Here is a 26,893-nt window from a genome sequence, read left to right as displayed (position 1 = left end):
CTGTGGGTGACTGAGCAGCAGCAGCAGAAGTTGCTGTCACGTTGCACCTCTTGGGCAATGAGACTGCCCTGTTGCTTCCCATCCTTAGTAGATGGGCTGCAGCAGCCGATAGCAAGCCACATAGTTTTACAGACCCTGACTGAAACATTACACCGTGGCAACCAGACTAAAGCACGGTGCATGTTCAGTGCGTGGCGGCTATTTCTGCAGTTTATGTTCATAAGGAATAAAGTTAATAACTGTGGGAGGTATCAAACTACTTTCAGAGACCCTGAAGTGTTGCAAAGAGTGATCTCGCAGCTTTGACCAGCTACTGATTGTGCCAAATGCTATCCTCCTTTCCATCACATTTTTTGCTGTTAAAACACGCTTTTCAGGAGAAAGTCAGCTTGAGGGGAAGAGGGAGACAAGGGAGACACTGATGCTGATTTAAAGAGAATTACTAAAAATACTCCGAAATAACCCTTGGATCCCTTGCAGAGTAGTTTATATTACTTGAAGGTGATTAAGCTGTGGTAATAAAACATCAATTGTAACAGTGCCACAACGAGGATTTGCAAATCCAGTTGATTGCCGTATTTTAGATTGGACTTTTTTTGGATAGATTTGTTACATGGTGTGATGTCTGTCTGAAAGACCGGCTACCACATAAATAAGAGATTTTTCTGGTTTTGGAGGCCTGCTTAATGGAGTTTTACCAGAATTAATATGTCACCTCTTATCTTGGTAATTATAAAGTAAGAGTACACATGGGACATTTCAAGGCCTTACTTCGCTTTGGAAACAGTTTTTCAATTTAAATAGGTGAAAGGCCTCTTTCAGATGCAGACAAAAACACTTGTGTAACTGTTTCAAATAATGTTTGCTCTTACATGTGTCTCAGATGGAGGAAGATGTACCTTGAATGTTAAGAGACAGTGCAAGGAGTATAAAATCAGGGACCTGAAAAAGAGAAGGGAGTTCTGTGCCTATGTAAGGGTTGATTTGAGATGTAATTCTAGCTGATGAGAACATGAGACTTTAAATTATTTTTACCCGCTTTGTCTGCCTGGGACTGCCTCTTCGTTTGCTAAAACTGTGTGCTTCTGAAAAAGCAAAAGCCAGATTTAATAAATGTTTTTGCTTCATTTTGGATATTTGCCTTTTGAGGCAATGCCAGCAGCAGAATATTGGAATCTATTTAGCCTTTTCGGTGTTTAAAAAAATTAACTGTGTCTATCAATCTTGATATTTGAAAATACAGTGCAGGAAGCGGGTTGCAGTTTAATGTTGAGAAAGTGCTATTCTTTGCTGTGGTGTTTGTAAGGACTTGGTATAATCTAGTGTGTATTTCTTTTTAATAATAATAATAATTTTTTCCTTTTCCTTTTTTTTTTTTTTCTTTTGTGCAACTGAGAGCACAGGGAGACGTTAGTGGAAAGCAATAGAAAATATTTTAAATTTTTATTTATTGATTGATTTTTATTCAATATATGCTACAGTTCAGCGTTTTAAGTTGTTGATAAGTATGGCTTCAAGGAACTGGATCCACAAGTGCTTGCTGCTTGTCTTTAATTCCCCAGAACTGTCCCTTCACTTCAAAGCACTTTTGGGGGGAACAGGCCTGAGAGCATTTTTAACTGCATAAAATAAAAGCTGCTGATGTTGGCCTCTATCTTCTACGAATGGGCTGTACTTCATAATTCCTTTTACCGTAGAAAAAAGTTTTGACCCTAAATCTTGTAGTGGGAAGCTGTGATTGTAGTAGGAAGTCTGCCTTACTTTTTGGGCTTCACAGCACAGGTAGTGTAAATGCTGGGCAAACCCTTCCTTGCCACCTCTGAAAACACGGCATATTTCACATAATTTAAAAAGTCTGCTTTGAGAATAATCTCTGATAAAAACAGCCCTAATGCATTAGAATTTCTTCCCTCTACAGGAAATTGCCAATTGAACGTACTTTATTTTTTCCTTCCATGGAAAGTATAAATTATGCCTGTCTGTTTAATGGGGCATAGACAGGGCTGACAGTCCAGGCAAATGGAGGTGCAAACACTCAGAGACTTGCCACAGTGATCTGGAAAACAATTAACTGTCTGTTCCCTCCTGCTTGGCCTTTGTCAGCAGGCAGGATAGACAAAGACCAGTTAGTGCAGTTTGTTTATTTTTTCCTGGGCAATTAATTTTAGCATTGTGTTCTACATTAAACATTTTCGTTTTGAGAAAGGCCTTATTAGAATAAAATTTAATGTGCTTTTTTTTAGGGAGCCAGAATGATTTTTCAGGACTCTATTTTATTTATGATCACATTGCAGTGGTTTGGTGGAACTTGACTGTTGCCGTGCCTCCTGGAGAAAGAGGCTTCATTGATGATACTGGTTTGCATGGGATTTTCTGCAGAGGAGAGCAGGGAATGGGATTTGCCAAAATCAAGAAAATAAGGGACAATTGACAGTACACAGAAAACATTTTTGAGAAGTGTGTCAACTACCAGAAATATGGCTTAGAATGGTTTATTTCAACTTGCGACTTTGGTTGATACCATACATAGAGTAGGATGAATAGATTCCGGTAATGTTGTCATTGATTCCCACACATACATCCTACGATAGTGTAGCGTGTCACTCACAGATCTATTCTTCAGTCCTTTCCTTTCCCACAAGGAAGGACTCTCCTTCTCCCCCTTTGCCTGCTCCCCCTCATCCATGGCCGGGCATGGGAAGATGCTCCTTCAGGTGGGCAGCACGTGCAGTGGTGCCTTACAGCCTGTCAAATTGATGGTTCACTTGATCACACCTTAAAAAAGGAAACACACAATGTGAAGAGAAGGGATGGGGCCCAGCTGGACCTGACAGATGGTTGAATTATTCATTGCAAACAGTTATCCTGTGAAGTTAGGATTTTTTTTGGTTGAGAATTGTTCAGAAACAGATTGTGATTTCTCTGTCTGCACGATATATTCATGTGCTGATGCAAGCATGCATGAACTGAGGGACACTTGTGCACTTTGCATTTCAGTTATTGGTTTGGCATTATTTTTCCTCCAAGATCAAATGATTGAATAATTTGCAAATGAAAAGCAGTAAACAAGTGATAATAAATGTTCTTGGTTTTACTCAATCTCCTGGCTCTTGCATACAAAAATTTTTCTAGAAAAATAAAAGAAGCTCCCAGGTATCTTGATGTGTTCAAATCATAAACAACAAAGAGTCTAAAAAAGGTTGAACAGAGAAGCTATTTATTATATAAACTCATGTTAACATTAACATTTTCCTCTGTATTCAAGCCTCTTTACTGGAACTGATCTTGTTATTTTGGAGCAGACAGGTAACGAAGGACAGCATGTCTGTAGGTACTGTTGAGAAGCAGCAAGTTAGTTAAGAATGTCTCAGCCAACATGGAGGTGGATTGGGGATTTTTGAGAAGTAGTGTCTGTGGCGCTGCTGGGGAATAATGTATTTAATGGCAGTGTTTTTGTTAACACAGCTATTGGGCGATGCACACAAGCAGAAGTCTGCTGAGGTGTGTGTGGAGGGGAAGTGCTCTTTGTCTGCTGTTCTTTCAGATTCAGTCTTTCTGGGTTTCTTTGTCTTGATGAAGGCATGAGAGCTCTTTATTCCCAAGAAGAAAGTCCACTTTCCCAGTTTATGTCAATGCAAACTGACTAAATAGATTTTTGTGAGCTTTTCCATTGAAATTCATATTTCACCAGGGACAGACACATCCCCAAAGGAACTTTTTTCACCATTCTCTGAGTAGCTGAAGACAAGGGATATTGCAGAGCAGAGCATCCACTGCCAAGGAAGTGTCATAATGAACTGACGTCAAACACAGTCCAGTACGTGGACATTGTCTTGAATTTGTATCTATTTTAAAGAGTTTTCCATCCAAAATTGGACATAGACTGGAAAAGCAATTACCCTGTTTCTTTCTCCAATTCTTATAATTCTCTCTTACTTACCCACCACTCTTGCAGTTTCTCTAACAGACCATGAGCTTTAGTCCCTGCTAAAATAGGACCTGAAAACATTCAGATCAGAACTTTCCTTAAATGAAGTTCCAGTTGGATACTTTAGTTACTCTTTTAGCATAAGCACATTGAAAGCTGACCCCTCCTGCTGTTACTCCACTGCTCCTGTTGTTTTACAGAGGACTGGTCTTCATGCACCAGATCACACCCTGCATCTCTGACACCATATTTTCCCAAAAATATTTGTAAGCAAAACCATGAAATTGGAATTTAAGGTGAATTTTATTCCATTCATTTTGCAGTTTGTGTCAATTAGGTATTTCAGATGTTTCCAGCTGATTTAACCATCCCCAATAACTGTTCCTCTTACCGGGCTGTTGCAAGAAAAGGCCTGGATATAGAAACCTGGCTTGGAGCATACTGGGACAGAGACGAGGGGGACTGGTGGCCAGCTTTCCTTCCCACATCCTGGCACCACGTGCCCGTCCTTCCTCTTTTGCAAGACTTGCTGGCATACGGTCGATTGCCTGGCTCTTTCTTGTCCCAAATGTCTGCAAGAAATGCTCGGTGCTAAAGAGGGAATCCTGTTTAAATTTTCACAAGCTCAATTTGTGCTTCAGCTGTTTTTCCAAATCGGTTGTAGTTTTTGTAGTCTTTTTTAATTTTTGTCTAGTGGTGGTTTGGGGGGGTGAGGGGGTGTGGGGGTTTGTGGCTTGCTTGCTTGTTTGTATGGGGTTTTTTTAAGCAATAGAGCCATGATATGGTACTCCTTATCCAGGTGAAAACTCTTCATTGTCAATGAAAGGCATAGGAGATTGGGACAACAACCATGAGGAGACACCTGAGAGAAAGCTTCTTTTCAGTTTGATGTTCAGTCAGTTTCTGTTCTAAACTTTGGAATATTTATGAGAGGATTCTTTGAACTGTCCCTTTTGTATCATTTATCTTCACAGCGGGAGCAATGCTTTAATTTGCCACCAGGAGTTTTTCCTGTCTTTTTTGGTGAGACTCTGCTGTGTTAATTTCCTCTCCCCTTTTCGGTTTGTGGAATAGTTTATAATGAAAAGTAGAAATTGGCCTCTAGCATAGGAGTTCATTACAGTAAAAAGAAACAACATTTTTTGTTCAGTTTGTACTGATCCTATGATTAAACTGCCTTTAGTACAGACAATAAATAAGCCTGTTAATTTATTGTGAGTAAAAATATGATGCCCTCAGCGTTAAGATATTTTAAATTTCACTTAAAATGTATTTATCTTTGTAATTAACACTTAACAGAAGTGACAAAGTAAAGCATCGTTCTTTCCATGAAGCAATGGGATTTTAAATTTGATATTGAATGGTGTATTTAGACACTTCAGTGAGACAGGTCAGTTATATTTTCAGCCTGTGGTCTCTTCCGCTTTCTGGGTCTCGTATACCAGACAAGAGAGATCTTCCTGGGTTTGTGCCTGCTCTTTGCTTCCCATGCTCTTGTGAGAAACGGACGTGATTGTAGCAGACTGCTTCAGGTAGACTGAGATGAAATAAGGTTTGGCTTCTTGCTCTCAGCATTGTGTAAGAATATTTAAATTAAATGAGCTATTTTGCAGAAAAAAACCGACCTATGCAGATGAGGCTTTGTATTCCTCATTCCCACTAATTTATTAAACGTGACGTACTTCTGGGACTCTTGCCACGAGCATCTTTTGTCAATCTGAACAACCCCTTATTCACTCCTTGTTGTGAGAGCATTTCTGGCGCTGCAGCCTCTCCAGGAGGGTTAGCATCTCCAGGACTTGCAAAAATCCATGTGGCTCTGCTCCCATGGAAACGTGGCAGGGGTCCCTGATGGGAGGAGGAGCGGGGCTCTCCTTTGTTCCCACCGAGCTCTGCACCGCTGCCGAGCGAGCACAGAAGGGACCCCCCGCCCTCCCCGCGGGTCTCAGCCCTTGAGACGCAGGGCCCAGTACTGAAATTAGCAGGATCCCAAATGATGTCAAGGAGTGGGGTAGTTTCTCCCATTCAGCTTTCCTCCCTTCTGCTTACTCTAGTAGTTATACACTGTTGGTCAGCAAAGTAGCTTTTGAAATCCCTATACCGGAATGAGGTTTTGTGTGCTTTATCTCCTATTTTTGTTCACTTTTTCTCCCCTGTAGTTATGTTAAACATATCACTCAGCAAAGTTTATCACCTTCTTTCTGACATGGGAAATGCAAGTTGTCTTGAGCCATCCTACCAGCTTCAGCAGCTGCTAAAAATTTCCTCACTGACTCCAAGTGGGCCCAGATACCAGTATCCATCTTCTAAAGGTCGCTTTTCAGTATATATTTCTTGGAAGTTAATCCCTTGGAGCTCAGCATTCAAGAGTTAGCACTCTGGAGGGGCATGAGTTTCCTGGGGGACTAGGACATCTCCCACTCTTTGAAAGTCACTGACTGAAGCAAGTTGCCATGTGGGACCTGACATTAAACAGCAGCCGGATGGGCTCTGGGCAGATAGCTGGGACTTACACAACTGGCTGAGAGTGCTGCTCAGTGCAGGTCTGAGCAGAGTAAAGGTGCATGGAGATTCATGCTGCAAACGTCAGAAAGCTCACTCTTCACATTTGAGAAAGGTTAGTGGATTTTGAAATGTTACTGGCAAAACTGGGCTTGAAAATCTCAGGCTATCGTGTGATTTATGGGGTTACCTTCCCAGCAGAAAATCTCACAGCCCTCCATGTTGTGTTTAGGGCTCCTGGTTCTTGTCTTGGCACCACGAGAAGTAGGTGACATCTCCAAACAGTCTTTTGAATGTGGTGCCAGCTGGGAAAGCAGGGGACAATTCAGACTGGGAAACTCTGGACTCATTTCAGAACCAGTGCCAAAAAAGTGTCTCTAGATGCCATGACACAGGACTCTGATCAGGAGCTGTTGATGAGCAGACCCACGGTAGCAAAGTCTCCCAGGGGCTGACGAACAGGACCAAGCGGAGGTGTCTGTGGACAACATGCTGCATCCCTGAGCAGCATCCTCTACTGCAGCCAGGAACCCTGCCAAAACCTCTGCCTGCTCTCCTGTGTCCAACATGAAAGGATGTGCAGGGCACCAGTTTCTTGCTGAGGCTCTCACCTGCTTTTACCTGCATTTGACTGAATGCTGAAATTGTTAACATTAATTCCAGTAAATGGTTACTAGTAACTTAACTTTTTAGGTGACCTTTACAAAGTTTACTTGGTAAATATCCCCCCAAGGAGCTACTTTGTATGTAAGCAAAAACATATGAGAAGGGAAAATTTTAAAACAACAAAAAAGAAGAAAAAGTGGGTTTTCAGATTAGTTTGGCTATTTCATGAGAGTTGTATCAGTTCTGTTGCCAGGATTTGCACAGAATCCTGTCAAGAGTATATATTGTGATGTGCTTTAATTAAAAACAAAACAAAACAAAGCCAAACCAAACCAAAGAAAAAAACCCCACACGCTATGCTATAATTTTATTCCTGGATAGAAGTTACTTGCCTATTGTAGTTTTATTTGTATGAATCAGTCTCTGCTTCTTCAAAGCGAACACCCAGGCTTCATCCTTGCACTAACCCATTGTTACGATCTTTTACCGCAGCGTTAGAAGCAGGATTTCGTGCCTGCTGAGACTGCACACGCCGTTCTTGTTGGGAGCAGAGCCTGACCTGTCATGTAGAGATAGCGGGTCCTGCACGCTGTGTTATCACAGGTGGAAAAAACACCACAGGCTGGCCGAAATCCTATATCATAGCTAGCCAGGGCTGTATTATTTCTACCTAGTATGTTATTTCCTAGAGGAACCTGTGAGAGAGAATGCCAGGTGGTGCACTAAGGGCACCCCCTAATCCCAGTCACTGAGCTGAGGATCTCGGAGTCCACTCTCAGGATTTGTCATGGGACAAAAGCTGCTTATTTTTGTCAAGATTGCTGCTGAGCAGGAAGACAGGAACAGGTTAAATTCTGCTATATGATCTGGTTTTAATTGTTTGTTCTTGCTGAGCTGAGAGCAGTGAGACTTTGATGTCAGCATCAAAGGAGTGGAGGGCTGCTCTACCTACTCTGCAGTAAGGGAAAACTGACATCCTATTGACACTTTTCTCTTAAAAAATGAATGTAATCACTTCATGTCTGAGAATCCTAAAACAGGCATGCCTGAAACTCCTGGGAGTGGGTCCAGTAGTTGGAGGAAGATATGATCAAACTTAGATTACTGAATTGCATGATTCTCAAGCTTGATTTTTTGGTGTGTGGTAGGATGATTTCCTGTGGCCATATATATGTATGTGTGTATGTGTATATATATATGTGTGTGTGTATATATATATATTAAAAAAACCTCTCACAAGTCAAGTTCTACTTTAGAGACCTGAGCACAGGAGAGTTGGACACTGGCTATACAGTCCCAGCTTAGATGCATTGACCTCTCTGGGCAAAACCTTGCTGCTGGGTGGGAACTTCAGGCACAGACGCGGGGGGCCAGGCCCGGGGTGGTGGGTGCACGGGGTGCAGCAGCCAAGGAGATGCTGGCAGTGCCTGGCGGGCACTGGCCCCATGTCTGCATCTGCAAGAGATGCACATTTGGCCTCTGGCTGCCTCTGTAGTGAGCTGCAGGTTTTGGGGGGGATTCTCACTCTCTTTACTGCTCAGACCAACTTCAGTATTTGTCACTGGCAGCTGAATGGCTCCTTCAGCACAAAATGACTGTGTGCTGTGGTATGGAAAAGCCAGAGGGTGGGTAGAAAATATAATTTCTTTCTAGATGACAAGCAAAAATATCAAAGAGGAAAAAAATCAACATGATGCACGAACAAGCAAGTAATAAGAATGAAAAGCATAGGATACTATCAGAAGTAATTTCAATTTAAAGCATATCCACTGGGCATGTTCTGTTAAAAACCAGTTTTGCATTCTGTAGATGTATCAGACATTTTTCTCTCTGCCTGTGAAGCTGGTAATGGATTTTGTTTTTCTGATGTTCTCGTTTATACCAAAGCAAAGAAGTAGGTATTTTTATTAAATTCAGCCTGTCTTCATAGGCTAATTAGAAATTAAGATGGCATGAAGGGAAAAATTTGGAACTGAATTTCTCCAGAATTTGGAAGTTCGGGTGTGACAAGTGGAAGCATCTCTCCTCCCTTGTATCTAATTAAAACAATAAGACATGCTAATTTGCAAGTGTTAATTTAATACTGTTATAATATCTTCCGCTAAAATCATCAAAACCTACTGGTCGTGTTTTCATATTTAGTGTGTTTGAAAGTAAGAAGGCTTTTAGCAGTTGTAGCATTTTGGCAAAGCTTTCGGTGGCGGCTTCTGTAATTTCAGGATGTAACATTAGGCAGTATTCAGTTTGCTTCATTTCTAATTGGCACCATTCTTATGCTGCTTGGATTTGATTGGGGTTTTTGGTGTATGTCCCGGGAGAGTGAGGTTGTTCTCAGGCATAGTTTGTTATACAGCATGTTCTTGCCTTCTGTAAAAGATGTATGTGCCACCTTTTGCAATTTCGCAGAATATAGCATTGGAACAGTTTGCTTGCTTGCCTGGGCTTCTAAGAGTTTTAGAAGGTCTGTTACCATCAAAGGACAATAGAGTTTGCAAGAAGGGGAGGCTCAGGAAACTTGTCACATAATGGGCACTTCATCTGTTTGTTGATAACGGGCTACTCTAAGAAGATGCATAAATATCTCTTGAAACTTGTGAGTAGGCTTGTTGAAACTGCCTACCTCTTTTGGTTTTGGTTGTTTTGTTGTGTTGTTTTTGTTTGTTTTTGTTGTTTTTGTTTTTTTTTTTTTTCTTTTAAACTTCAACAGAATTGTTGAGGATAGGATTTGGATCTGAGTATCTCCAAAGAGAAACTCAAGAAATACGGTAACTGTCTGAACCACTGTAGTGCATAAAGTTCAGCACAGGCTTAAACACTTCTTGAATTCAGCACTGTAGTTATATAACTATAGTTAAATAACTGTAGTGAAATAACTATAGTTATTTCTCCTTTTGTTTCAAGAAAAGTACTAAATAGAAAGGGCTCAGTTTAATGTAGAATTAATTTGGTTTGTATGCCAACTCTGCTTTCTTCTAAAATCAGTATTGTTTCCTTCACGTTATTTTCAGTAGTGTCTCACTGATATAAAACGGCTGTTCTTTAATTTCTGGAGCAAAACGTTTTCTGAGCAACTGTCACTTAGCTTGATACAGATCTGGGATCCCTGATCTGAAGGAATGATCCAATCTTTCTGGTGTTGCTTGCAGAACTGTTTTTAAGTTTGAACTTTTGTACTTCTCTGTGGACTAGAAGTTGCAGGAAACCCTAATAATGCTGCTTTTTTTCTGTTTATTTTCTGACAGATGATTCAAGAGAGCAGGGTTCTTATTGAGACTGCGGACATCACTCATGACAAGATTGTTCAGTGCCAGAAAGCAGGTAATCCTTCTTTATTGTTCAGCTCTGGATGGGAGATGGGAAGTGATGTGCCATAATTTACTTACAGTTTGTGACCAATGCAGCATCTTTTACCTGGCATTTAAGTGAGCATCCTGCTCTTTCCCTGGCAGACCACCCTCCTGAAGGCTCATCCTCCAGTAGCAATGCAGGTATGGGATCATGGAGAAGTCCTCAGCTTTCACCTTAAAAGCTATTTCTCCATCTGCTCTACAGCTCTGAAATGTCTGACAGCATTTGAATGAACTAGGAAGACATTAAATTTAAAAGAGAAGGCGTGTGCTGCCTTTACTGAACTCCAGTCTTTACCACAATTGTTCCCTTAAACACAGAGGGGGCAAGAGGTTTTCGAAACCCACAGGACCAAACTCTGTTGCCTACCTTTACTTACTTTTGCTCTTTATGTTTGGCTTACACCTTGGAAACATGTCGATATAATTCCACTATATCACAGTGATTCTGTGTGGCTACGCGTTATGTATGTCAGGTATATGGGCACAAACCACTGTAGGTAGGCTTAATGTAGATCATATGTTGCTGGTGTATTGTACTGGATGTGTTTATCTGGAATAGGCCTCAGCCTCATGTGCACCAGTAAAAAGGAAAGAAGTGATTTCAGAAGTGGCCACCCACATCCTGTCTGCTCTGCTGGAGATTCACGCTCCTTTTTCAGGATGGTAGAAATCACCAAAGTGTCTGTGATTCACAGTTCGCCTTATGCATGCAAACCCCTCTTCATCACTTGTTCAGGATAGCAGGCTAGACTAGGAACTGGGACGTGTCTCCTGTAGTTTCCACTGATACACAAGAGTAAGCCCTGCTAGAGAGATAAGAGACCACATTTGGTCATGGTAATCCTCTACAACTAAATCCATCAGCTTTCATGTATCAGAAACGCGTGCTGAATAAATACGTGCAGTGTATTTCTATTAGGGGTTTGCACTGCAGAAATTAAATCTGTTTTCAGTTCATTCAGTTGTACAGCTGCGCCTTTCCTAACCTGTAGCAAGCCTTGAAGGTCAGTAGTGCAAACACTTGCTACTGCATTTAATTTGTGTTCCTAGGCATAGTCTTCTGGGACCACGACAATCATAAATGCTATTGTTTCTGATAGGCATTTCTGAATTTGGCAAGTGGTGCAGGTTACAGCCATTTGGTTCTATTAAATACGCATAATGAATGAAAGTGGTATTTTGTAGTAAATCCTTTAATTCATCTGTTTAATTAGAAGAAATCTGGAAACTGTTTCAACAATGCCATTTAACTGATTTTCATGTGGTGCAAGAGCAGGGTGGAACCTAGTCCTCGCTCTTGGAAATTCAGAGCTCTGGAGCCAGGCTGGTGCTGTGATAGCAAAAGGAGGAGAGGCAAGCAGCTGTGTCTTGCTGGAATACATGGGCCTCATCTTGTGTCATGCCTTGGCTTCTGTGTATCTGCATAAGCAGCATAAACATCCTCAGCCCCAAAGTCTTCATCAGGTGCAGAGTGTTTAGGAATGGGACAGTGACACGAAAACGCAGCCCCGAGAGGGGGTGTCTTTCTAGGTGGTATAATTTAAGAGCAATACTTTGCACTTAATTATGCAGACCCTCAGCAGTATCAGCCAGCTTGCAGCTTGCCCTGCTCCGTGCACAGAGAGGACAACCCATGACACTTGCCTGGGCACCGGCGTCTTTGTAAGCATAGAGCTGGAGATGGGTGCAGAGAACACGATGCAGGACTGTGCCCCTACGCTGATGTCTGGAGTTTCACGCGGTTCTCCTCTTCTTCCTTCCCCCAGCAAAAATATGAATTTCTCAAGTTTGTTCTCTTTACTGCTGTATCTACTTGTGTTTTCATTTGTTTTGCTTTGCTAGCCTTAAAATATCACTTCTGGTTGGGAAGAAGGCTGGAGAGGTATGAAGTCCTCTTCTGAAGCCTCAGGATACAGAGGAAAGGAGTAGAGGAGAGGGGATCCCTCACCACTCTCAGTTACCAGTTAGTTTGTTGCAAATGTTACCCAAATTGTTAAATAACATTTTCAATGTGTCAAGATGAAGCACTCAAAATTAAGCGGTGTGGAGGTGCAATTGCCTGCAACATTGTCCTTTATCTCACCCCAGTCCTGCTCCCTTGGAACATGTGTTCCCATCAGGTCCTTGCTTCACATCATAGCCTGTTTTTGTCTGGCTTCCCTGTGCCCCAGGGTCCTGCCTGGCCACCCCAGGTGTCTTCTCAAGTAGTGGGGTTTGGGTTTTTTTGGTTTGGTATTTTGTGTTTTTTTGGTTGGTTGGTTGTTTTTTGGTTGTTTTTTGTTTGTTTTTTCATGTACTGTCTCAGCTTAACACACAGTAGTCAGCAGCAGCTTAGAGGACCAAACTGCTAAATGTTTTTGTTGGTGCTTCTGCCTGCAGCCTCACAAATGCTTGTGGCTGCCTCTCTCCAGGGCAGCACTTTCTCCAGGTTACAGGAGGGGAAGTGAGGTCCAGAGGGAAAAATAACTAAAAGGATACTGCATAGAGGCACGGATGTCCATGTGGAGCTGAGAACCATTAGCCTTTATATTTTTTTTGCAGGACAAAGTGAGTCATTTGAAGGTTTTCTTTCACTTACTGGTGTGAAATGATTTGTAAGTCAGTTGGCACGAGGCACACCTGCAGGGGAATCTTCCTTGGGGTACAATTAGACTGTTTTCCAAAGGAAGTGTTGCAGGAGCTCTGTTACCCTTGACTTGCAAAACCCATGAGTGGGTGAAGATTTGGAAAATAAACACTAGAGAAATCTTGCATTGTGTGGGGTTGAACTGCCTCAGTGTTATCAAGCTTCCGGAGCAGATGCAAGTCAAGAAGAAACCTGTTATTAGTGTTCCAGGAGTGCTTTGGGCAAGCTACACCAAGTGCAAGCCTGCCTTGGGCTGTCGAAGGACTGACTCCTTCAGCAACCTGCTAAACAGTCCTCTGCTTCTACTCTGTGCAGGTGTTCTCTCGATGGGCATTTCTTTGATGTAATTTCAATGAAGCTCGAATTTGTGAGTGACGTTTGCCTGAAAATGTTAGGGGAAGGAGAGCTGTAAAACGACTGGAGATGGAACTTGATTTGCTCAGCCAGGATGGGCTTCAGATGTTTTAGAGTGGTGTAGTGCCAATTTGGCCTTTGTAAGGTACAAATTAAGGGAACACAAGCAGGTCTCTTTCCATTTTGTCTCTTAATCCACACCAGACTCAGAGAAATGTTTGCATACACTGCAAATCTTCTGGAATTGGTTGGCTAATTGGACTCATTAAGGTTTTTAATCTGCTCCCAGACTTCCTGAATTCTTGTATCCAGCAACAGATTTTCAGACATTTGCCACAGAAAGTAAAAATGAAGTGTAACAATTCCCAGGGCTGTAGTTGGAAGTTTCAGTTCCCCAGTCTGCAGGAATAGCAAACCTGTGATTAGCGGTATGCATTTCTGACATAATTTATCATTGTGAAGCACAAGGGCTTTTCTGTATGACTGTGCTTAAGGAGATGTGCACTTGAGCCTGTATTTGCTGTGCTGAACAGGTATCTTCCACGTCTGTCAGACTGCCTTCCAAGGTACAAAATCATCTATTCATGGAGAGTGACAAGCGATTGCCTTTTGTCGCAATATTGCCAACAATGCCGACTGCAAGCAGAAGCGCTGGAGGAGCATTTGTGTGGGGACCAGGCGCGTGCCTGTGTGGCACCCCAGCGTTGTAAAGGGGATTTACATGCAAAGTGGAAGCACAACCTCAAGACTACACATGACCCTTTTATTCTGGAAGATGCTCTCCAGGATGGACTCGTAACAGGGAAAGGGGGGAAACACAGAAATTGGTTGTAGGAAGTCCCAGCTACGAGACTGAAAATGCTCACTGAAAGTTTTATAGGGAAAATCAATCATGCACCGGGTGATGTAACAATCTGTGTTTTTAGGAATGGAATTCCATGAAGAGCTTCATAACCTTGGGACAAAGGAAGGTTTGAAAGGGAGAAAATTAAGCAAAGCCATTGAGAGTTTTGCATGGAATATCACAGTGTTAAAGGTAAGCACAGAAAGTACCACTTCATGTCTTCTATTAACTTTATGAGCAAACCTTTGCTCTTTTAGCTCATGGATTTGTACTGTCTTACTAATACTGAAGCTTTTTTTTTTTTTTTTTTTTTAACGGGATGTATAAATTACCCCAAGTTATTGAGATTTATCAAATATCTAATTATACCTCTGTTTTGGAAGCTGCAGAAGGGAATTTATCTAAGGCTGAACAAAAGAGGAAAGATAGCTTGTAGTTTGTATGCTCAGGGACCTGATTTTGCCTGTCTGTTATGCCCCACACACCCTGAATGTGACCTATCTGAGGCCACTGTTTCTCAGATACTTGTTTTGTAAAATGAGAACTAAAGCCCCTCTTTGGGAGGGGATGGGGCAGGGGGAGGCTTGTCATGAAAAAACACAAGGAATATTATAGATCCTGCAGAAATGTCAGGGTCACGTTTCAGAAGTGGAGCACTGTCCAAACAGCTGAAAAAGGATTTTCATCCCTCCATCCTGGCTGCGCAGTGATCACATTACTCACCAGGCTTTAGCTCCTGGTTCAGCACCGATCAGGCACAAATTGTCCTGGTGGCTGGATGTTTGAGCCTGAGTGAAGTTACACAGGGACAGCTGAAGATGGAAAGAGGAGAGGATCTGGTGCAGCCACAGCAGACGGCAAGGAAAGGACCTGAGCCAAGCATTTGGGTTGTTAACATTCAGCTCACACCTTCTTTCACAGCCTCATTTCCCACCTTGCTCTGATAGATCACACTTTGATTTCCCCTCACTTTCTCCCTGCCATTCCCTCCCGTCAGCTCCCGTTAAGCAGGTTGCCCTGTCTGACAGCATCTCCCTGTGCCTCCCCAGTGCCTTTCTCTTTGCTGGCATTCCAGGGTGAGCCAGCAGATGAGAGGGTAATTTTTACGAGGTTCTTCATCAAATATACACCTAAACGTAACATGAAACAGTGGTAGCAAGAGTAGTAGGAGATGCATGCTTCGGTGTTGTGGGGCTGGAAAGAGCACTAACGTGTCCTGAGCAGGAGAGGGAAAGAGGAGTTGGGAACATGGAGGCTGAGCTGTAAAAATGGGCGGGAGAGGTTATTGGTAGTAGAGAAGGGTTAGGGAAGACCTGGGGGACACCTGTGGTTCCTTGCCTACCTTGATTTCACCATGAGAAAGAGGGTGAGTCACTGTAGGCTCAGTTAATAGGACCTCTGACGAAGAGAAAAGGCAACCAATTCCAACGTGATGGAAGGGATTGACCTTTTCCCCACAGCATAAATGAGACAAGTAGCTAAAGAAGACCAAAAAAAAAAAAAAAAAGCACTAGGTAGTTCTGAACATCAATCTAAATACCTTTAGCTGTGTTAGGTAAAATAAATGCGTCATGCTCAGAGTCACTCTAAACACGGTCAGGGTTACTCTAAACTTTTCCATTTTTAGATGTCCTTTTAAATGAGAAGTTTGAACATCTGAGGGTGACCCATGATTAATGAAGGTACAAGTAGGATATCAGAGAAACATTTTCCATGGAAAATAATTGCTGCCTAGCACGTATTATCAACATATTGAAGAGCATTTCAAACATCTAGTCAAGGACAAGGAATAATTGACGTGTTTCATTTCTCAGCCACAACATTTTTTTTGCCTTTCTCACTTAATAAAACATTAACAGAGTTTGTGGCAACTGCCCATGGGTATAAATGCACATGAGACACCTTTTCATCCTGACTGGAGTCCAACTCAGCAGTGACATGACACAACTGGGAGTGTGGTTGTACCTCAGGTGTCTGATATGAGACCATCAGTCATTGTTCTTAATTTTCAACTTTTTTTTTTTTTTCCTTTAAAGAATACTGCATTTCAGTGACCCTACCCATAACAAACCTATTTGCCGGTGTCATGGTTTGAACCTGGCCAACAGCCAAACACCACACAGCCCTGCACTCACCGCCCCCTGCTCAGGGAATTGAAGGGGAAAAGGGAGGCTCTTAGGTTTTGATAAAAACAGTTTAAGAATTGTAATAAAATAAAACAATAACAAAAATAGAAAGTACCAAGGGGCAATGCACAATGCAATTGCTTACCAACACCCAGCGTGTTCCTGGCTAGCTGCATCTTGGGTTTGGCACAGACTCTCCCCTCTGTGCTGATGAGAGCTCCCCAGGAGGATTTGGTGAATAGAGACCAACAACCCTGCCCCACTCAAGCCATCCTTGTCCTCCATATATTTACTGTCAGGGTGGTCACTACAAATATATTTCACTAGATGTTGGCATAGTGATGTAACAAAAGAAAAAAATAGCCCATAACATCTCACAGGTGCCTGAGCTGCTTTACACTAGATGAGGTGAGTGAATGGCACAACACCGGTGGGAGAAAGCTTCTTTGTGTGCTCAGGGTTGTTGGAGGCAATTACATCATGCGGCAGTAGTCAGTGTGTGTGAGGTCCCCATGAGCAACAGCAAGTATTCTGTTGTGCTAATGCCTGTGAGATGATTTATAGTCTTTTCCTAGGCTAGCGAAGCCAATGCATATTTAATTAATGTATTTCTTTGTAAAATCTCATTACAATAGGTAAGCTTTGAATACGAGGAGGGGACGCAATAAGAAATTGCTACTGGCAAAATCATTAAATAGTTACAGAGTGCAAGATTAAAGTATATTTTATAAAAATCATAACCGTGGGCATTCTTCATGTTTAAAAATGCCTTGAGGTACTTCTAAGAGGTACGTAATGAGAATGAATCAAACTAATATGTCATTTTCTTCATTAGTTTGTATAAACTTAATTACATATTAGTAATAGCCACTAAAAGGACATACTATTTGCCAGAACATAAAAATGTTAGTAACAACAGAGACATTATAACTTGGTGACAGTCAACTTTGATGTATATGCATATTTTTAAAATGTCACACCTTCTTATTTGGTCCCGTGTCGTGTAAAATACTGTCAGGCTGGCAATCAGCAATATTGAGAGGCACAATGTCAGTACACAAGACAGAAGAATTGTGTTCTCACAGTGGCATTACAGGAATGGTTATGTTCCCAAATTTAGTATTGCTTTCTTATTTATTTCCATACACCACTGCCTCTGTGCCTCTGTTTTTCTTTCTATATTTAATTAAGTGCCAGTGAAATGCAAAGGTAGCAAAAGAAATTTTGTGTTTACCACCTCCTGGGGACCACAGTGCTAGGAACCGTTTGTTTCATCCTAATGAGCACACAAAACCGCTTGGCTTGGCCGACCCTCTCTTTCGCATCGAAATCTCACAATTAATTTTCATGAGACATGAGCCCATTTTTAAAATAGGTGACTATCCATTTCATGGAGCAGAGGTGTTCCCACGGGTGCGTGAGCTCGTGCTTTCTTCCCACCCCCAGTGCTGGAGTTCCTCCCGCCTTCCCCTGGTGAGGGAGGCACCAGCCCCGGGGGCAGGAGCTGAGAAGCCTCCTGAGGGCAGGTCTGGCCTTGAGCTAAGGAGTCCTTCTGAGGGCCGGGGCATTGACCACTTGCACATGGTGTTGCCGTAGAGCACTAGGTGGTTTTCAGGTCAGGTCTGCTCACGTAGGCAGGGGTGGTGTGCGTTCAGGGCCAGCTCGGGTCTGCTCCCAGCCCTCTTGGCTGCTGCCTCTGCTGCGGCCCGAGGCATGCTCAGCATCTGTCACAGGTGCAAACCACCGAGTTATTGACTGCTCTATGAGTTGATGAGGGGAAAAAAAAAAAACAACGTAGCCTGCAAAAGTGCTCTCCTTGCTGAGTAAAAACTGCAGCAGACTAGCAGGAGGTGTTTACTTGGGCAAGGTTGGGATCCACCTGAGTCTCGGGAGCCTGGCAAGTACACTAAGCAAAGTTGGAATGTGTTGACTGTGGTTCCGATTTATTGCTCTCACATGGACATTCATTGCTCTCTGCAGCTGTATTTTGTTGGGCTATCTGTGCTTTGGTGGATCAGCACAAAGTCTAGGAATAATACCACCAGATACTTGCCTGCATGTTGATGGTAAATATCTAGATAGTTAATATACCAACATACTGACTTATTTATAGACAAAACACAGGGAGACAAAGATAAAGTGGTATTTACTGTTTTTGCCTTTTACTGAAGGGGAAGACACCCAAATGTTTGAATCTAGTCTCTGCTCTAAAAAGTGTTCATATTTTTTTAAATCTTTTTTGCTGCCCATGATAGGATTCTACCTCTGTTACCATAAGCGTGTTCTATCTTACTAGGACTCCGACTGCTAGTGCACACTACAGGACATCAAGTGGTTAAATTTTCAGGGATCATTTCAGCACCGGTCCCTGAGTATCTCTGCTAATTATCCTACATTTAAATTAATGCTGATTAGATGTATAAAGAGAGGTTGCTGAATGCAGAAGGCGTACAGTTATTAAATTGCTAATGCAGTTCACTCTTTGGGGGAGAAATTCACAATTTTATGATGTAGTCGTGTTCAATCTTAGCTCCAGTGTAAGCGGTTTTATGCAGCGAAACTATGCACAAATAGCACTTTTGGAGGACAATGTCCACAAATGACCTGTTTCTTTGTCACAGTCATTTCTGACAATTGTGATTTGCATGAGAGTTAACACAATCTAGATCTGAAGTGAGAGCATGGTGAATTCATGAGCCCCTATAAAGCTTCTGTATTCCATACACCATATATTTATTTCCTTGTAAGTGTCAGTTAGGGTTCCCTCTGCCCCCTGAAAAATTCCTCATATGTAATGTCTCTCCTTTTCCCAGCATGTCTCTGTGGACATAAGCACATCAGTGCTCCATTTGTAAAAAATAGATTTGATATAAGCCATAGTGGCTCAGCAGCAAACTCTTGTGATTTGCTGTCATCTTGTGACAGTGATAGTCCAGCAAGAGCAGTAGGCAGGAATGGTTTGCATGGCATGGTGTCTTCATGCTTGCCTTTAAATGCAGGGCTTATTGTATTATTCCACGTCTACTTGTCTCCAGATCTCCCTAGATAAATACGTTTTGAATGTGGTTACCCTAAAGGTTCTTTTTCTGGAGATGTTAAGTGCTTCTCCTGCTGTCTAGACTCCACATTGTTTACATTTCCTTTGTTGATGCACTTCAGAGTGGTGTTTCTAACTTTTAAACCTCTCCAGACTGTGGGACCTGGCTACTTTTGAGCAATCTGGTGCCTTACTCTGAGACCAGCTCAGCTGCAGCTGAGATTGGCTGAGCCAGTCTTTGATGGGACAACAGGTTTTACAAACATACAAGGAAATGCAGAGCTACTCTAATTATTCATGTGATTACTAGATCAGGTTGGTCTCTTACACATGAACCGAAGGACAAAAAGGAAAGAAATAACATAAAACAGTTGGCTTTCTGAGAGTGCTAAAGCAAAGGGGAAAAGGTCCATCAAGGTCAACATGCATTTACTGTAAATACCAACCTGCTTAGCTTGAAGCAGTTTCTTTAAAACTAGAGGGAAAGGTGAGGAAGAAGATAGTTTAGTTTGTTCCTTACTGCTTACTGGGCCTGTGAAGAGTCTGGAGGAGTGGCCTGGGAGCGCAACTCACTCCTGGGCCCTTTGCATGCTCTGAATATAGCCTGTGTGTCGGAGGCTCCCAGCTTTGGAGCTCCTTCAGAGGACAAAGCCTGTGCTTCTGGCCCTCAGGCTGTGCTTCAGGGCTCATCTGTCTATGGGGAGGTGTTTCAAGATTTTTCTGGGATAAGGGGATTTAGAGTCCTTTAAAAGATATTGAGTTACAAGATAAGGAGGTAAAAGTGTGTGATTCACAGCAAAGCTGTTTTGATCTGTGTGTTTTGTAAACCAACAGAACCAAATCATGTAGTTGTTAGGTAAGCAGATCTTTCTTGTACATAGCAGAGTGCAGTTCTCCGCTGATTGGGTTGGTGAATGCCTCCTCCAGCTCTCCCTGACCCTGCTCACAGCACTGGCTTTTGCCTTTCTTGCCCATGCCCAAAGGCAGGAACCAGAGCTCTTTAAAAGACACTTGATCTCGGTGGATTTTGTCAGTTGTATCTGGTGATGGAAACTTCTCAAGTTACTTCAACAGTGTGTATCAGGGTGAAAGGAGTGTAATCCCAGTCTCTCAGTGGTACTAGTTGATCAACTGGAATTTACTGTTCTCCTTGGCCATCAGCCATGCTGCCGAGCATCGGGGGAGGATGTAGCGAGGTGCCTCAAACAAGTACAGCACGGCCTCTCACGCCCCAGGACAGCTTGACAAAGAGGAGAGACTTTGTCCCATATTAGTCAGTTATTCCCAGGTTTTTGTCAAATAATGTCACAGCAGGAGCATTGCACTGACTAACAAGAAGTGAGGGTCCAGGCATTCGGATCAGGCAGAGTCGGGGTTTAACTGTCCAGGCACAGGGATCTGCGTCTGTCTGCACTCACCTGCCTGCCGCGCTGGTGCTTGTGATGAGCAGCACTCACCTTCCCACCTCATGTGGCCCCCACAGGACCAAGCCAAATTAATAGTTTCTGTTCATTCAGGGAGCAGGCACCATGTTCTGACTTTTCTTCAGCCTCTAACAGCTATTTGGGTGCATAGAAAATAAGACTGGAAGGGCCTGTGGGAGGCCATGTAATTTCTCCTGATGCCCCAATGAAGGTTCAAAATTAATATTTAGTTCCTGTGGATCTGTGCTCAAATATTTGGCATTAAAGGTGCTTGGTATGAGGCTGTGATGTTCTCCATGGTGACACCCAGGGTCTGGGGGACCCAAGGACCCGGAGTCACTTGGCACCTGGGGAAAGAGCTGATGGCCAGAGTCATCTGAGGAGAAATGTGGGTCTCTGCTATTTTCTCATTGCCCTCTTCCTCCTTCAGTGCCAGGGCTCTGCTCTTGTAGGTGTTTCACAACAGTGGGTTTAGGAACAGGACCCTCTTGCAATCAGTGTGGGACCAGAGCGTATGACAGACCAAAAAATGGAGGGTTGCCAAAGTCCATCCAGAAAACAAGCGCTGTGAGCTGCCTTCCCTTGATGTAAACATTATTTTTTTTTTTTAATTTTTGACTGCAATCCAAGGTTCTGCATTTCAGATATAAATATTATTCCTTCAGTTCCACTGAGATGGGTTTGTATGTGTTCAAACACACATGCATGTATGTACATAGGAGGCAAGACAGACCGTCAAATATATATGCAGAAAAACAGTAACTTGGGGACAAAAAGAATAGATTAGAGAAATGAAAGATGGTATGAAAAGCCTCAAGTGGTATCTTACTTAGCCCATTTTCCCTGTATTTGACTAAAATAAGCCAGAGATACATGGCAAGCAATCTTGTGATGTGCCTTTTATTTTGAGTGATGTGACAAATTGCCAAAAGCCATGGATCTGATGCCAAGCCACTGGCTGTGCATGCAGGGCCAGGTGCATCGCGTTGCAGCGGTGGCGGTGGGGGACAGGGCCAGGAGCATGCGGGGTCGCTGCGCCCGGTGCCCCTCGTGCCAAGGCCACCTTGGCAGCATGGGCTTTGAGCCTGGAAGAGGGTTGGCACGCTGAGGTGCTGTGTGTAGAAAACCAATTCTAGCATTGCTTCACAAATGGAGGCTTGTCAAGATGTTTAAATAGCGCTAGTCTGCCAAGATAGATGTCTAGCTCTCTCCTTGTGTAGGCTGGCAGCTCAGTGAAGCCCCATGCTTGGTCGGCCATCCTGCCTCAGTTACCCCTCTGTGCCTCACTGCGTCTTGGTCTTTTCTGTCTCCCAGCCTCAAATCCCCCTTCCCTCTGCATCACCCCAATTGTGCGTATCATCTAAATCATGCTAAAGCAGTGGGAGAACCACCACGCTCTTTGTCTTACCCGTGTGTCTGGTTCTCCCCTGCCCTTGATCTGGACTATACTTCTCATGACTCTAAAGCTGTCTCTGCCTGTGATGCAGTTTGCACGAGCGTATCACTCCGTATTCATGCTGACTGCACCCCGGGGTATCTGGCACTGCTCTCCTCTCACTGGTGGGGCAGACCCCATCACAGCCAGAGCCCCACCAGCATTGCTGTTGTCTCTTCTCTACCAACCTGGCAGGGATTTTGGCACCTGGGTGCGAAGGCCAATTTCTCTCAAGGGGGTGTGTATCATCTGGTCCAAAGACTACGCAACTGGAAAAGTAATTAATAACGTTCAGGTGATGGCGTGTGAAAACAAAAAGAGTTTGTTCTCCAAATGGTGCTCTGAGCAGTAACAAGATTATCACCTATGAGGAGGTTATTTCAAAAATCAGCAGGTAGGATTACAAGTTCCTTCGAGATACTCATCTTTTGAGGAAAAGGAGCTACTCCTGCACGTATGTGTGTCTGAGCAGAACTGAGCTGGAAAATGGGTAGTTCTAAGGGGAAAGTGGGGAGAGGTGGCAGAAGGATGACTGAATGGAATAATGTTTGTAGATGGTTCCCCACTGAAGGAGGATTTCTTGAGTGTAAAAAATGGGTCAGTGTCATCTCCCATCCCTTGGAGAAGGAGACAGTGAAGGCAGGAACTGCAAGTGACGTAAGAACTTCGGCAACTTCTGCCACCATCCCCTCCTCTGCAATGGTGACATTTTCATCTGAGACATGGATATCAAAGACTGCCGTATCCGGTGGTGGAGTTAATTAACACAACCTGAAAGAGGTGGAAGTTGGGAATCTTGTTTGTGCCAATCTGACAACATGACCTCATTCAGAGGAATTAAAAGGGCTGTAATGAAAGCATAAGTTTCAGGGGAAATTCACACATTTCTTGCTTTTATCTGTCAATGGCTGTACTAACAAAGGCAGAAAGAAAACGAGCAGCTGCCTCTGTGAGGTGTTAAAAATTGCATTATAACCCAGGCCGAGCTGCCAGCCCTGCCACACGCAGCTCAAGCAGCCAGGCAGCGTGCTGGGGGGCTGGGAGCCTTTCCTCCGGGTCCTCTCCCGGGCCGTGGGGTGGCACTGGGCCTGTGCCCAGGCAGGGCTGCTGCCCCAGTGCCTGGCACTAGTGAGGGGTGTGGAGAGACCTTTTCCTTCCCGGGTTGGCCATGTCCCGTGGGGCCTCGCCCAAATGACCATTCATGGCACTGAAGTCCTCAGTAGTCTTTTTCCTTTGCTCCCTTACATTCACTGTTGGTGTTGTTTCAGGGTGGTCAGCGCGGTATTTCTCATATGCTGAGACACACAAAATGGATGTTTTTTCTTGGATTCGGGCACTGACTATTGCTTAGAAAGCTCCAGTTCTCTCTTCATGCAACTTAGAGGATTCCTGATGTCCCTTAAATAGTATATGAGAAGAAAGATTCAGCTGCATGGTTATTTGCTTTTGCTGTGCTCATCTCATTCCTCCCCAGCTAGCACACGTTGCTGCTTCTGTCCTGCATAGAGATGACACTGATGGTGCCTGCCAGGGTGTTTTGTCTTCCTCATGCTTTAGACTGTCGAATGCCATTGTGAATCAGCATCCTGTGTCTTGGTAAAGATCTGGCAGAGCTGTGACTGCTTCAGGGCTAATGAAATACAGATAGAGAAAACTCCCTTTGTTTTCCTCCAGACGTGGAACTCTGCCTGTCAGCTCAGCACCCTGCCTGAGTCAGGGTAACCTGCAGGCTCCGGGGGGGATTTTTACTCAAAGAAGTTGTGTTCCTACACTGTTAAATTCCCCAGTTCATTTAAACATGGGTCTTTGTGCCACCGGGGAGCTTCTCCTTTCGGCAACTTGTGTGCAGCGCTTGCCTGAGTCAAGGGCTCCATTTCTCGGTGGTTTGTGGTAGGACAGAGCAAGAGAGAGCTGCTGCCTGAAGCCTCCACCCAGTCATTTTTTCTGATTTTGTGTAGGGCTGTTGAGTATTGAGGAGAGACTGGGGGACTGATTTGTACATTGCTGGAACATTCAGAGAGGATAGCTTGTACACTGTTTTTATTCCAGCATGTGCTTATTGTGGAATCTGAATTGTGCCGTTCTCCGGGAGCTGTAAACCGGTGCTAGCATGAAACTGTTACATTTGAATTTAAGCTTTGGTGTGTGCCAAGAAGTTTAACGTCTTCTAAAAATTACCTTTGTGGTATATTTTGAGCTCATTACAGCTACTGTCAGTGGATCAAATACAGTTTCCCAGCACTTATAAATGATGAGAAGTTGACTGTTCCTTTTATGTGAATTACGTGCCACCATCTACAAAAGCCCTCTCCCTGGGGAGGAATGGGTGTCTAATTTAAGCTAATTCCCTGGGGGATCTCAGGAGGTGATGAAAGCTGCTGGTTGCTCCATCAAAACTTCTTCCCCTGCGGTTGCTGAGATGGTGGTTGGTTTTTCCCTGGCACTCAATGGCCTCAGTCAAATCCTGCAATGTACTTTTAACCGAGTGATACTTGGCCCTTGTGCTCTGCTGAAGATAGGGGCTAGCATGTGTCTGTATGAATGCTGAGTCCTCCTGTTCTCTTTCCCAAGCATAGATAGGAATCCTGTCTCCTTGCATTGGGATGTGCATAATACCACTGCTTGCCAGGACCATTGATAACTTCTGCACTTGTGTGAGTACACGAGTCAGGGGAGCTGAACTCTGAACTCAGCAGGCAGCAATTTTCTGCCGTGACCTTCCCCATTTCATTGGGCCAGCCCAACTTCCATTACTGCCTCCTGACACTGAAAAGAGAAAATGTTCATCCACACCACTAACATATTTCAAGGTCTGTGGTTCAAGTAAAACGCTATTTAATTCAATGGTGGTATTGTTTCATTTTTGTAGTCTGGAGCCACCAGCAGTAGAGGCCTGCAGAGTAAAGACTTCTGTGTAAACACATGTTAAAACATATGTGATTATTGGCAATATGGATCCACAAGGAGGGTTTGGACGGTTAGTCAAAAGCCATAAATCGCATTAAGTGAAAGTTGGAGGTGTTCAATGAGACTGGGCGTTTGTTTTGTAGTTATTCTTCCCCAACAACACTGGTAGATCCCATAAGCCCTAAACATGGCAGGTGTTCCCAAAAACTTGCACGGGTTGAGAGGCCCAGGTGCTTGCGGGTGGAAGTAAGCTTTACTGTATGAACAATGGATTGGGAAACTGCAATATTGTATGTTGTATCCTTGACAGCTACAGTCTTCTTTTACCTGGATCAGATAAAATCAAGTGCAAGGTGGTGAACCCTGCAGGAGTTAAAGGACCCTTTCTCATGGGTCATTTCCCCAGGTACAGGTGGGATCCATCTGGGGAGAAAAGCTGAGGAAAAAAACAGTGATTCTCTTACTGTGGCAGTTGCTGTTTTATTTTTAGATCACAAAAAAGAAAAGAGGTCATTCCTTATGTCAAATAGGCTATGTACATGAGAGAGCAGACAAAAAAAACACAACAGCCAGACTTAGAGGAGTAAGTTAAAAAGGCCCATGTAGTAGTTTTTTTCTCCAACTTCCTCTGTGTTACGGACCAGACATAGGGTATTGGCAGGAGAAGCCTTACTGATCCACTGTGATGGCTCTAAATTGACAGAGCAGGGAGTGATGATTATTGCAGTTAAGTGCTCTGCATTTTCTCGCTCAGCGTTGCCTGGGCTCCTCCTCCATCGTGCCAGTGACCTGGCGATGCTGGTGTACCTAGCAGCGGGGAGGTGAGCCACATGAAAAGCACCTGAAAATTTTTGTGTTTTCAAGCAGTGACAAAGGTGGTAGGGATTGCACAGCTCAGCCCAAGGGGCCTAATTTAGCAGTCAGGGATGAGTGGGCTGAGACTGGAGGTTGCCAGCAGCATCAGAAGGACAATTTCCTTCAGAGGGTGACTCAGTGACCTGAAGCTGGGTAGTCTAAATTCATCACCTCCAACCCTCACCAGTAACTGTGGAGGTGCTACTACAGCCCTCTGTATCAGGCTTAAAAATTGAGTTCAGTTTTGCCAAAAAGCCTCATATTTTCTGTGGCATGGCATCGTAACAGGTAAGAAATTATGCTTGTTCAGTTTCCCTCATTGACATTTTGGGACAGTGAATGTGTAAAAGAAAACTACAGTCCCCATCCTGCACCACTTATTTTTGTGCTTGGCTCTGTTTTGTGTCACCATTCCCATCCGTCACAGAGGGTTCTCATGTCCAGCCATGCCTGTTTCTGCCTTCTCCCGATTTTTTCCTCCCCTCCCAGTTGCTTCGTTTCACTTTTGCCTCCTGGGTCAGTGTGCCGCTTAAAAAAATAACCATACCCGCTCCTGTTTGCACTTGGTTTCACATCTGCACACTGGGAAGGTGAGGCTGGGATTCTTGCAAGGGAAGCAAACCCTGTTAGTGCTCGGGGCCCACAGCCACTGTGCCCCCAGGAGCCTCTTTGCCCTCTGGCTGGGGGAACACGAGCAGAGAAAGTGGCTCAGCTCTGCTTTTACCCAGCTCACTGGCCAGTCTCACCAGCAAACCTGCCTTTGACTGCAGGGGACCCGAATGACAGGGCTGGTCCCTGGACAGGGAATGTCCCAGCTGACAGGGATGAGGTAGATCAGAACATTTGTTTAGAGATCTTCTAAAAACCTGTTCCCTCCTAGCAGTTAGGTGGTGTTTGGT

The 26,893-nt window shown here is 43.7% G+C and overlaps 1 protein-coding gene across 1 annotated transcript in view; it reads left to right on the top strand.

Annotated features, from left to right (window-relative positions):
* PLCL1 (phospholipase C like 1 (inactive)) overlaps positions 1-26,893 on the top strand; it is a 204,245-nt gene that overhangs the window by 165,817 nt on the left and 11,535 nt on the right. Inside the window, 2 exon segments of the mRNA XM_042784101.1 lie at positions 10,279-10,354; positions 14,293-14,402. Of these exon segments, the coding sequence (XP_042640035.1) occupies positions 10,279-10,354; positions 14,293-14,402 (186 nt within the window).

This window comes from Tyto alba, unplaced genomic scaffold, assembly GCF_018691265.1.
Source record: "Tyto alba isolate M040663 unplaced genomic scaffold, T.alba_DEE_v4.0 Super-Scaffold_7, whole genome shotgun sequence".
In the NCBI taxonomy this organism is placed as follows: domain Eukaryota; kingdom Metazoa; phylum Chordata; class Aves; order Strigiformes; family Tytonidae; genus Tyto; species Tyto alba.
The sequence above is the reverse complement of the archived record's forward strand: the minus strand, read 5'-3'. Positions and strand labels throughout refer to the sequence as shown.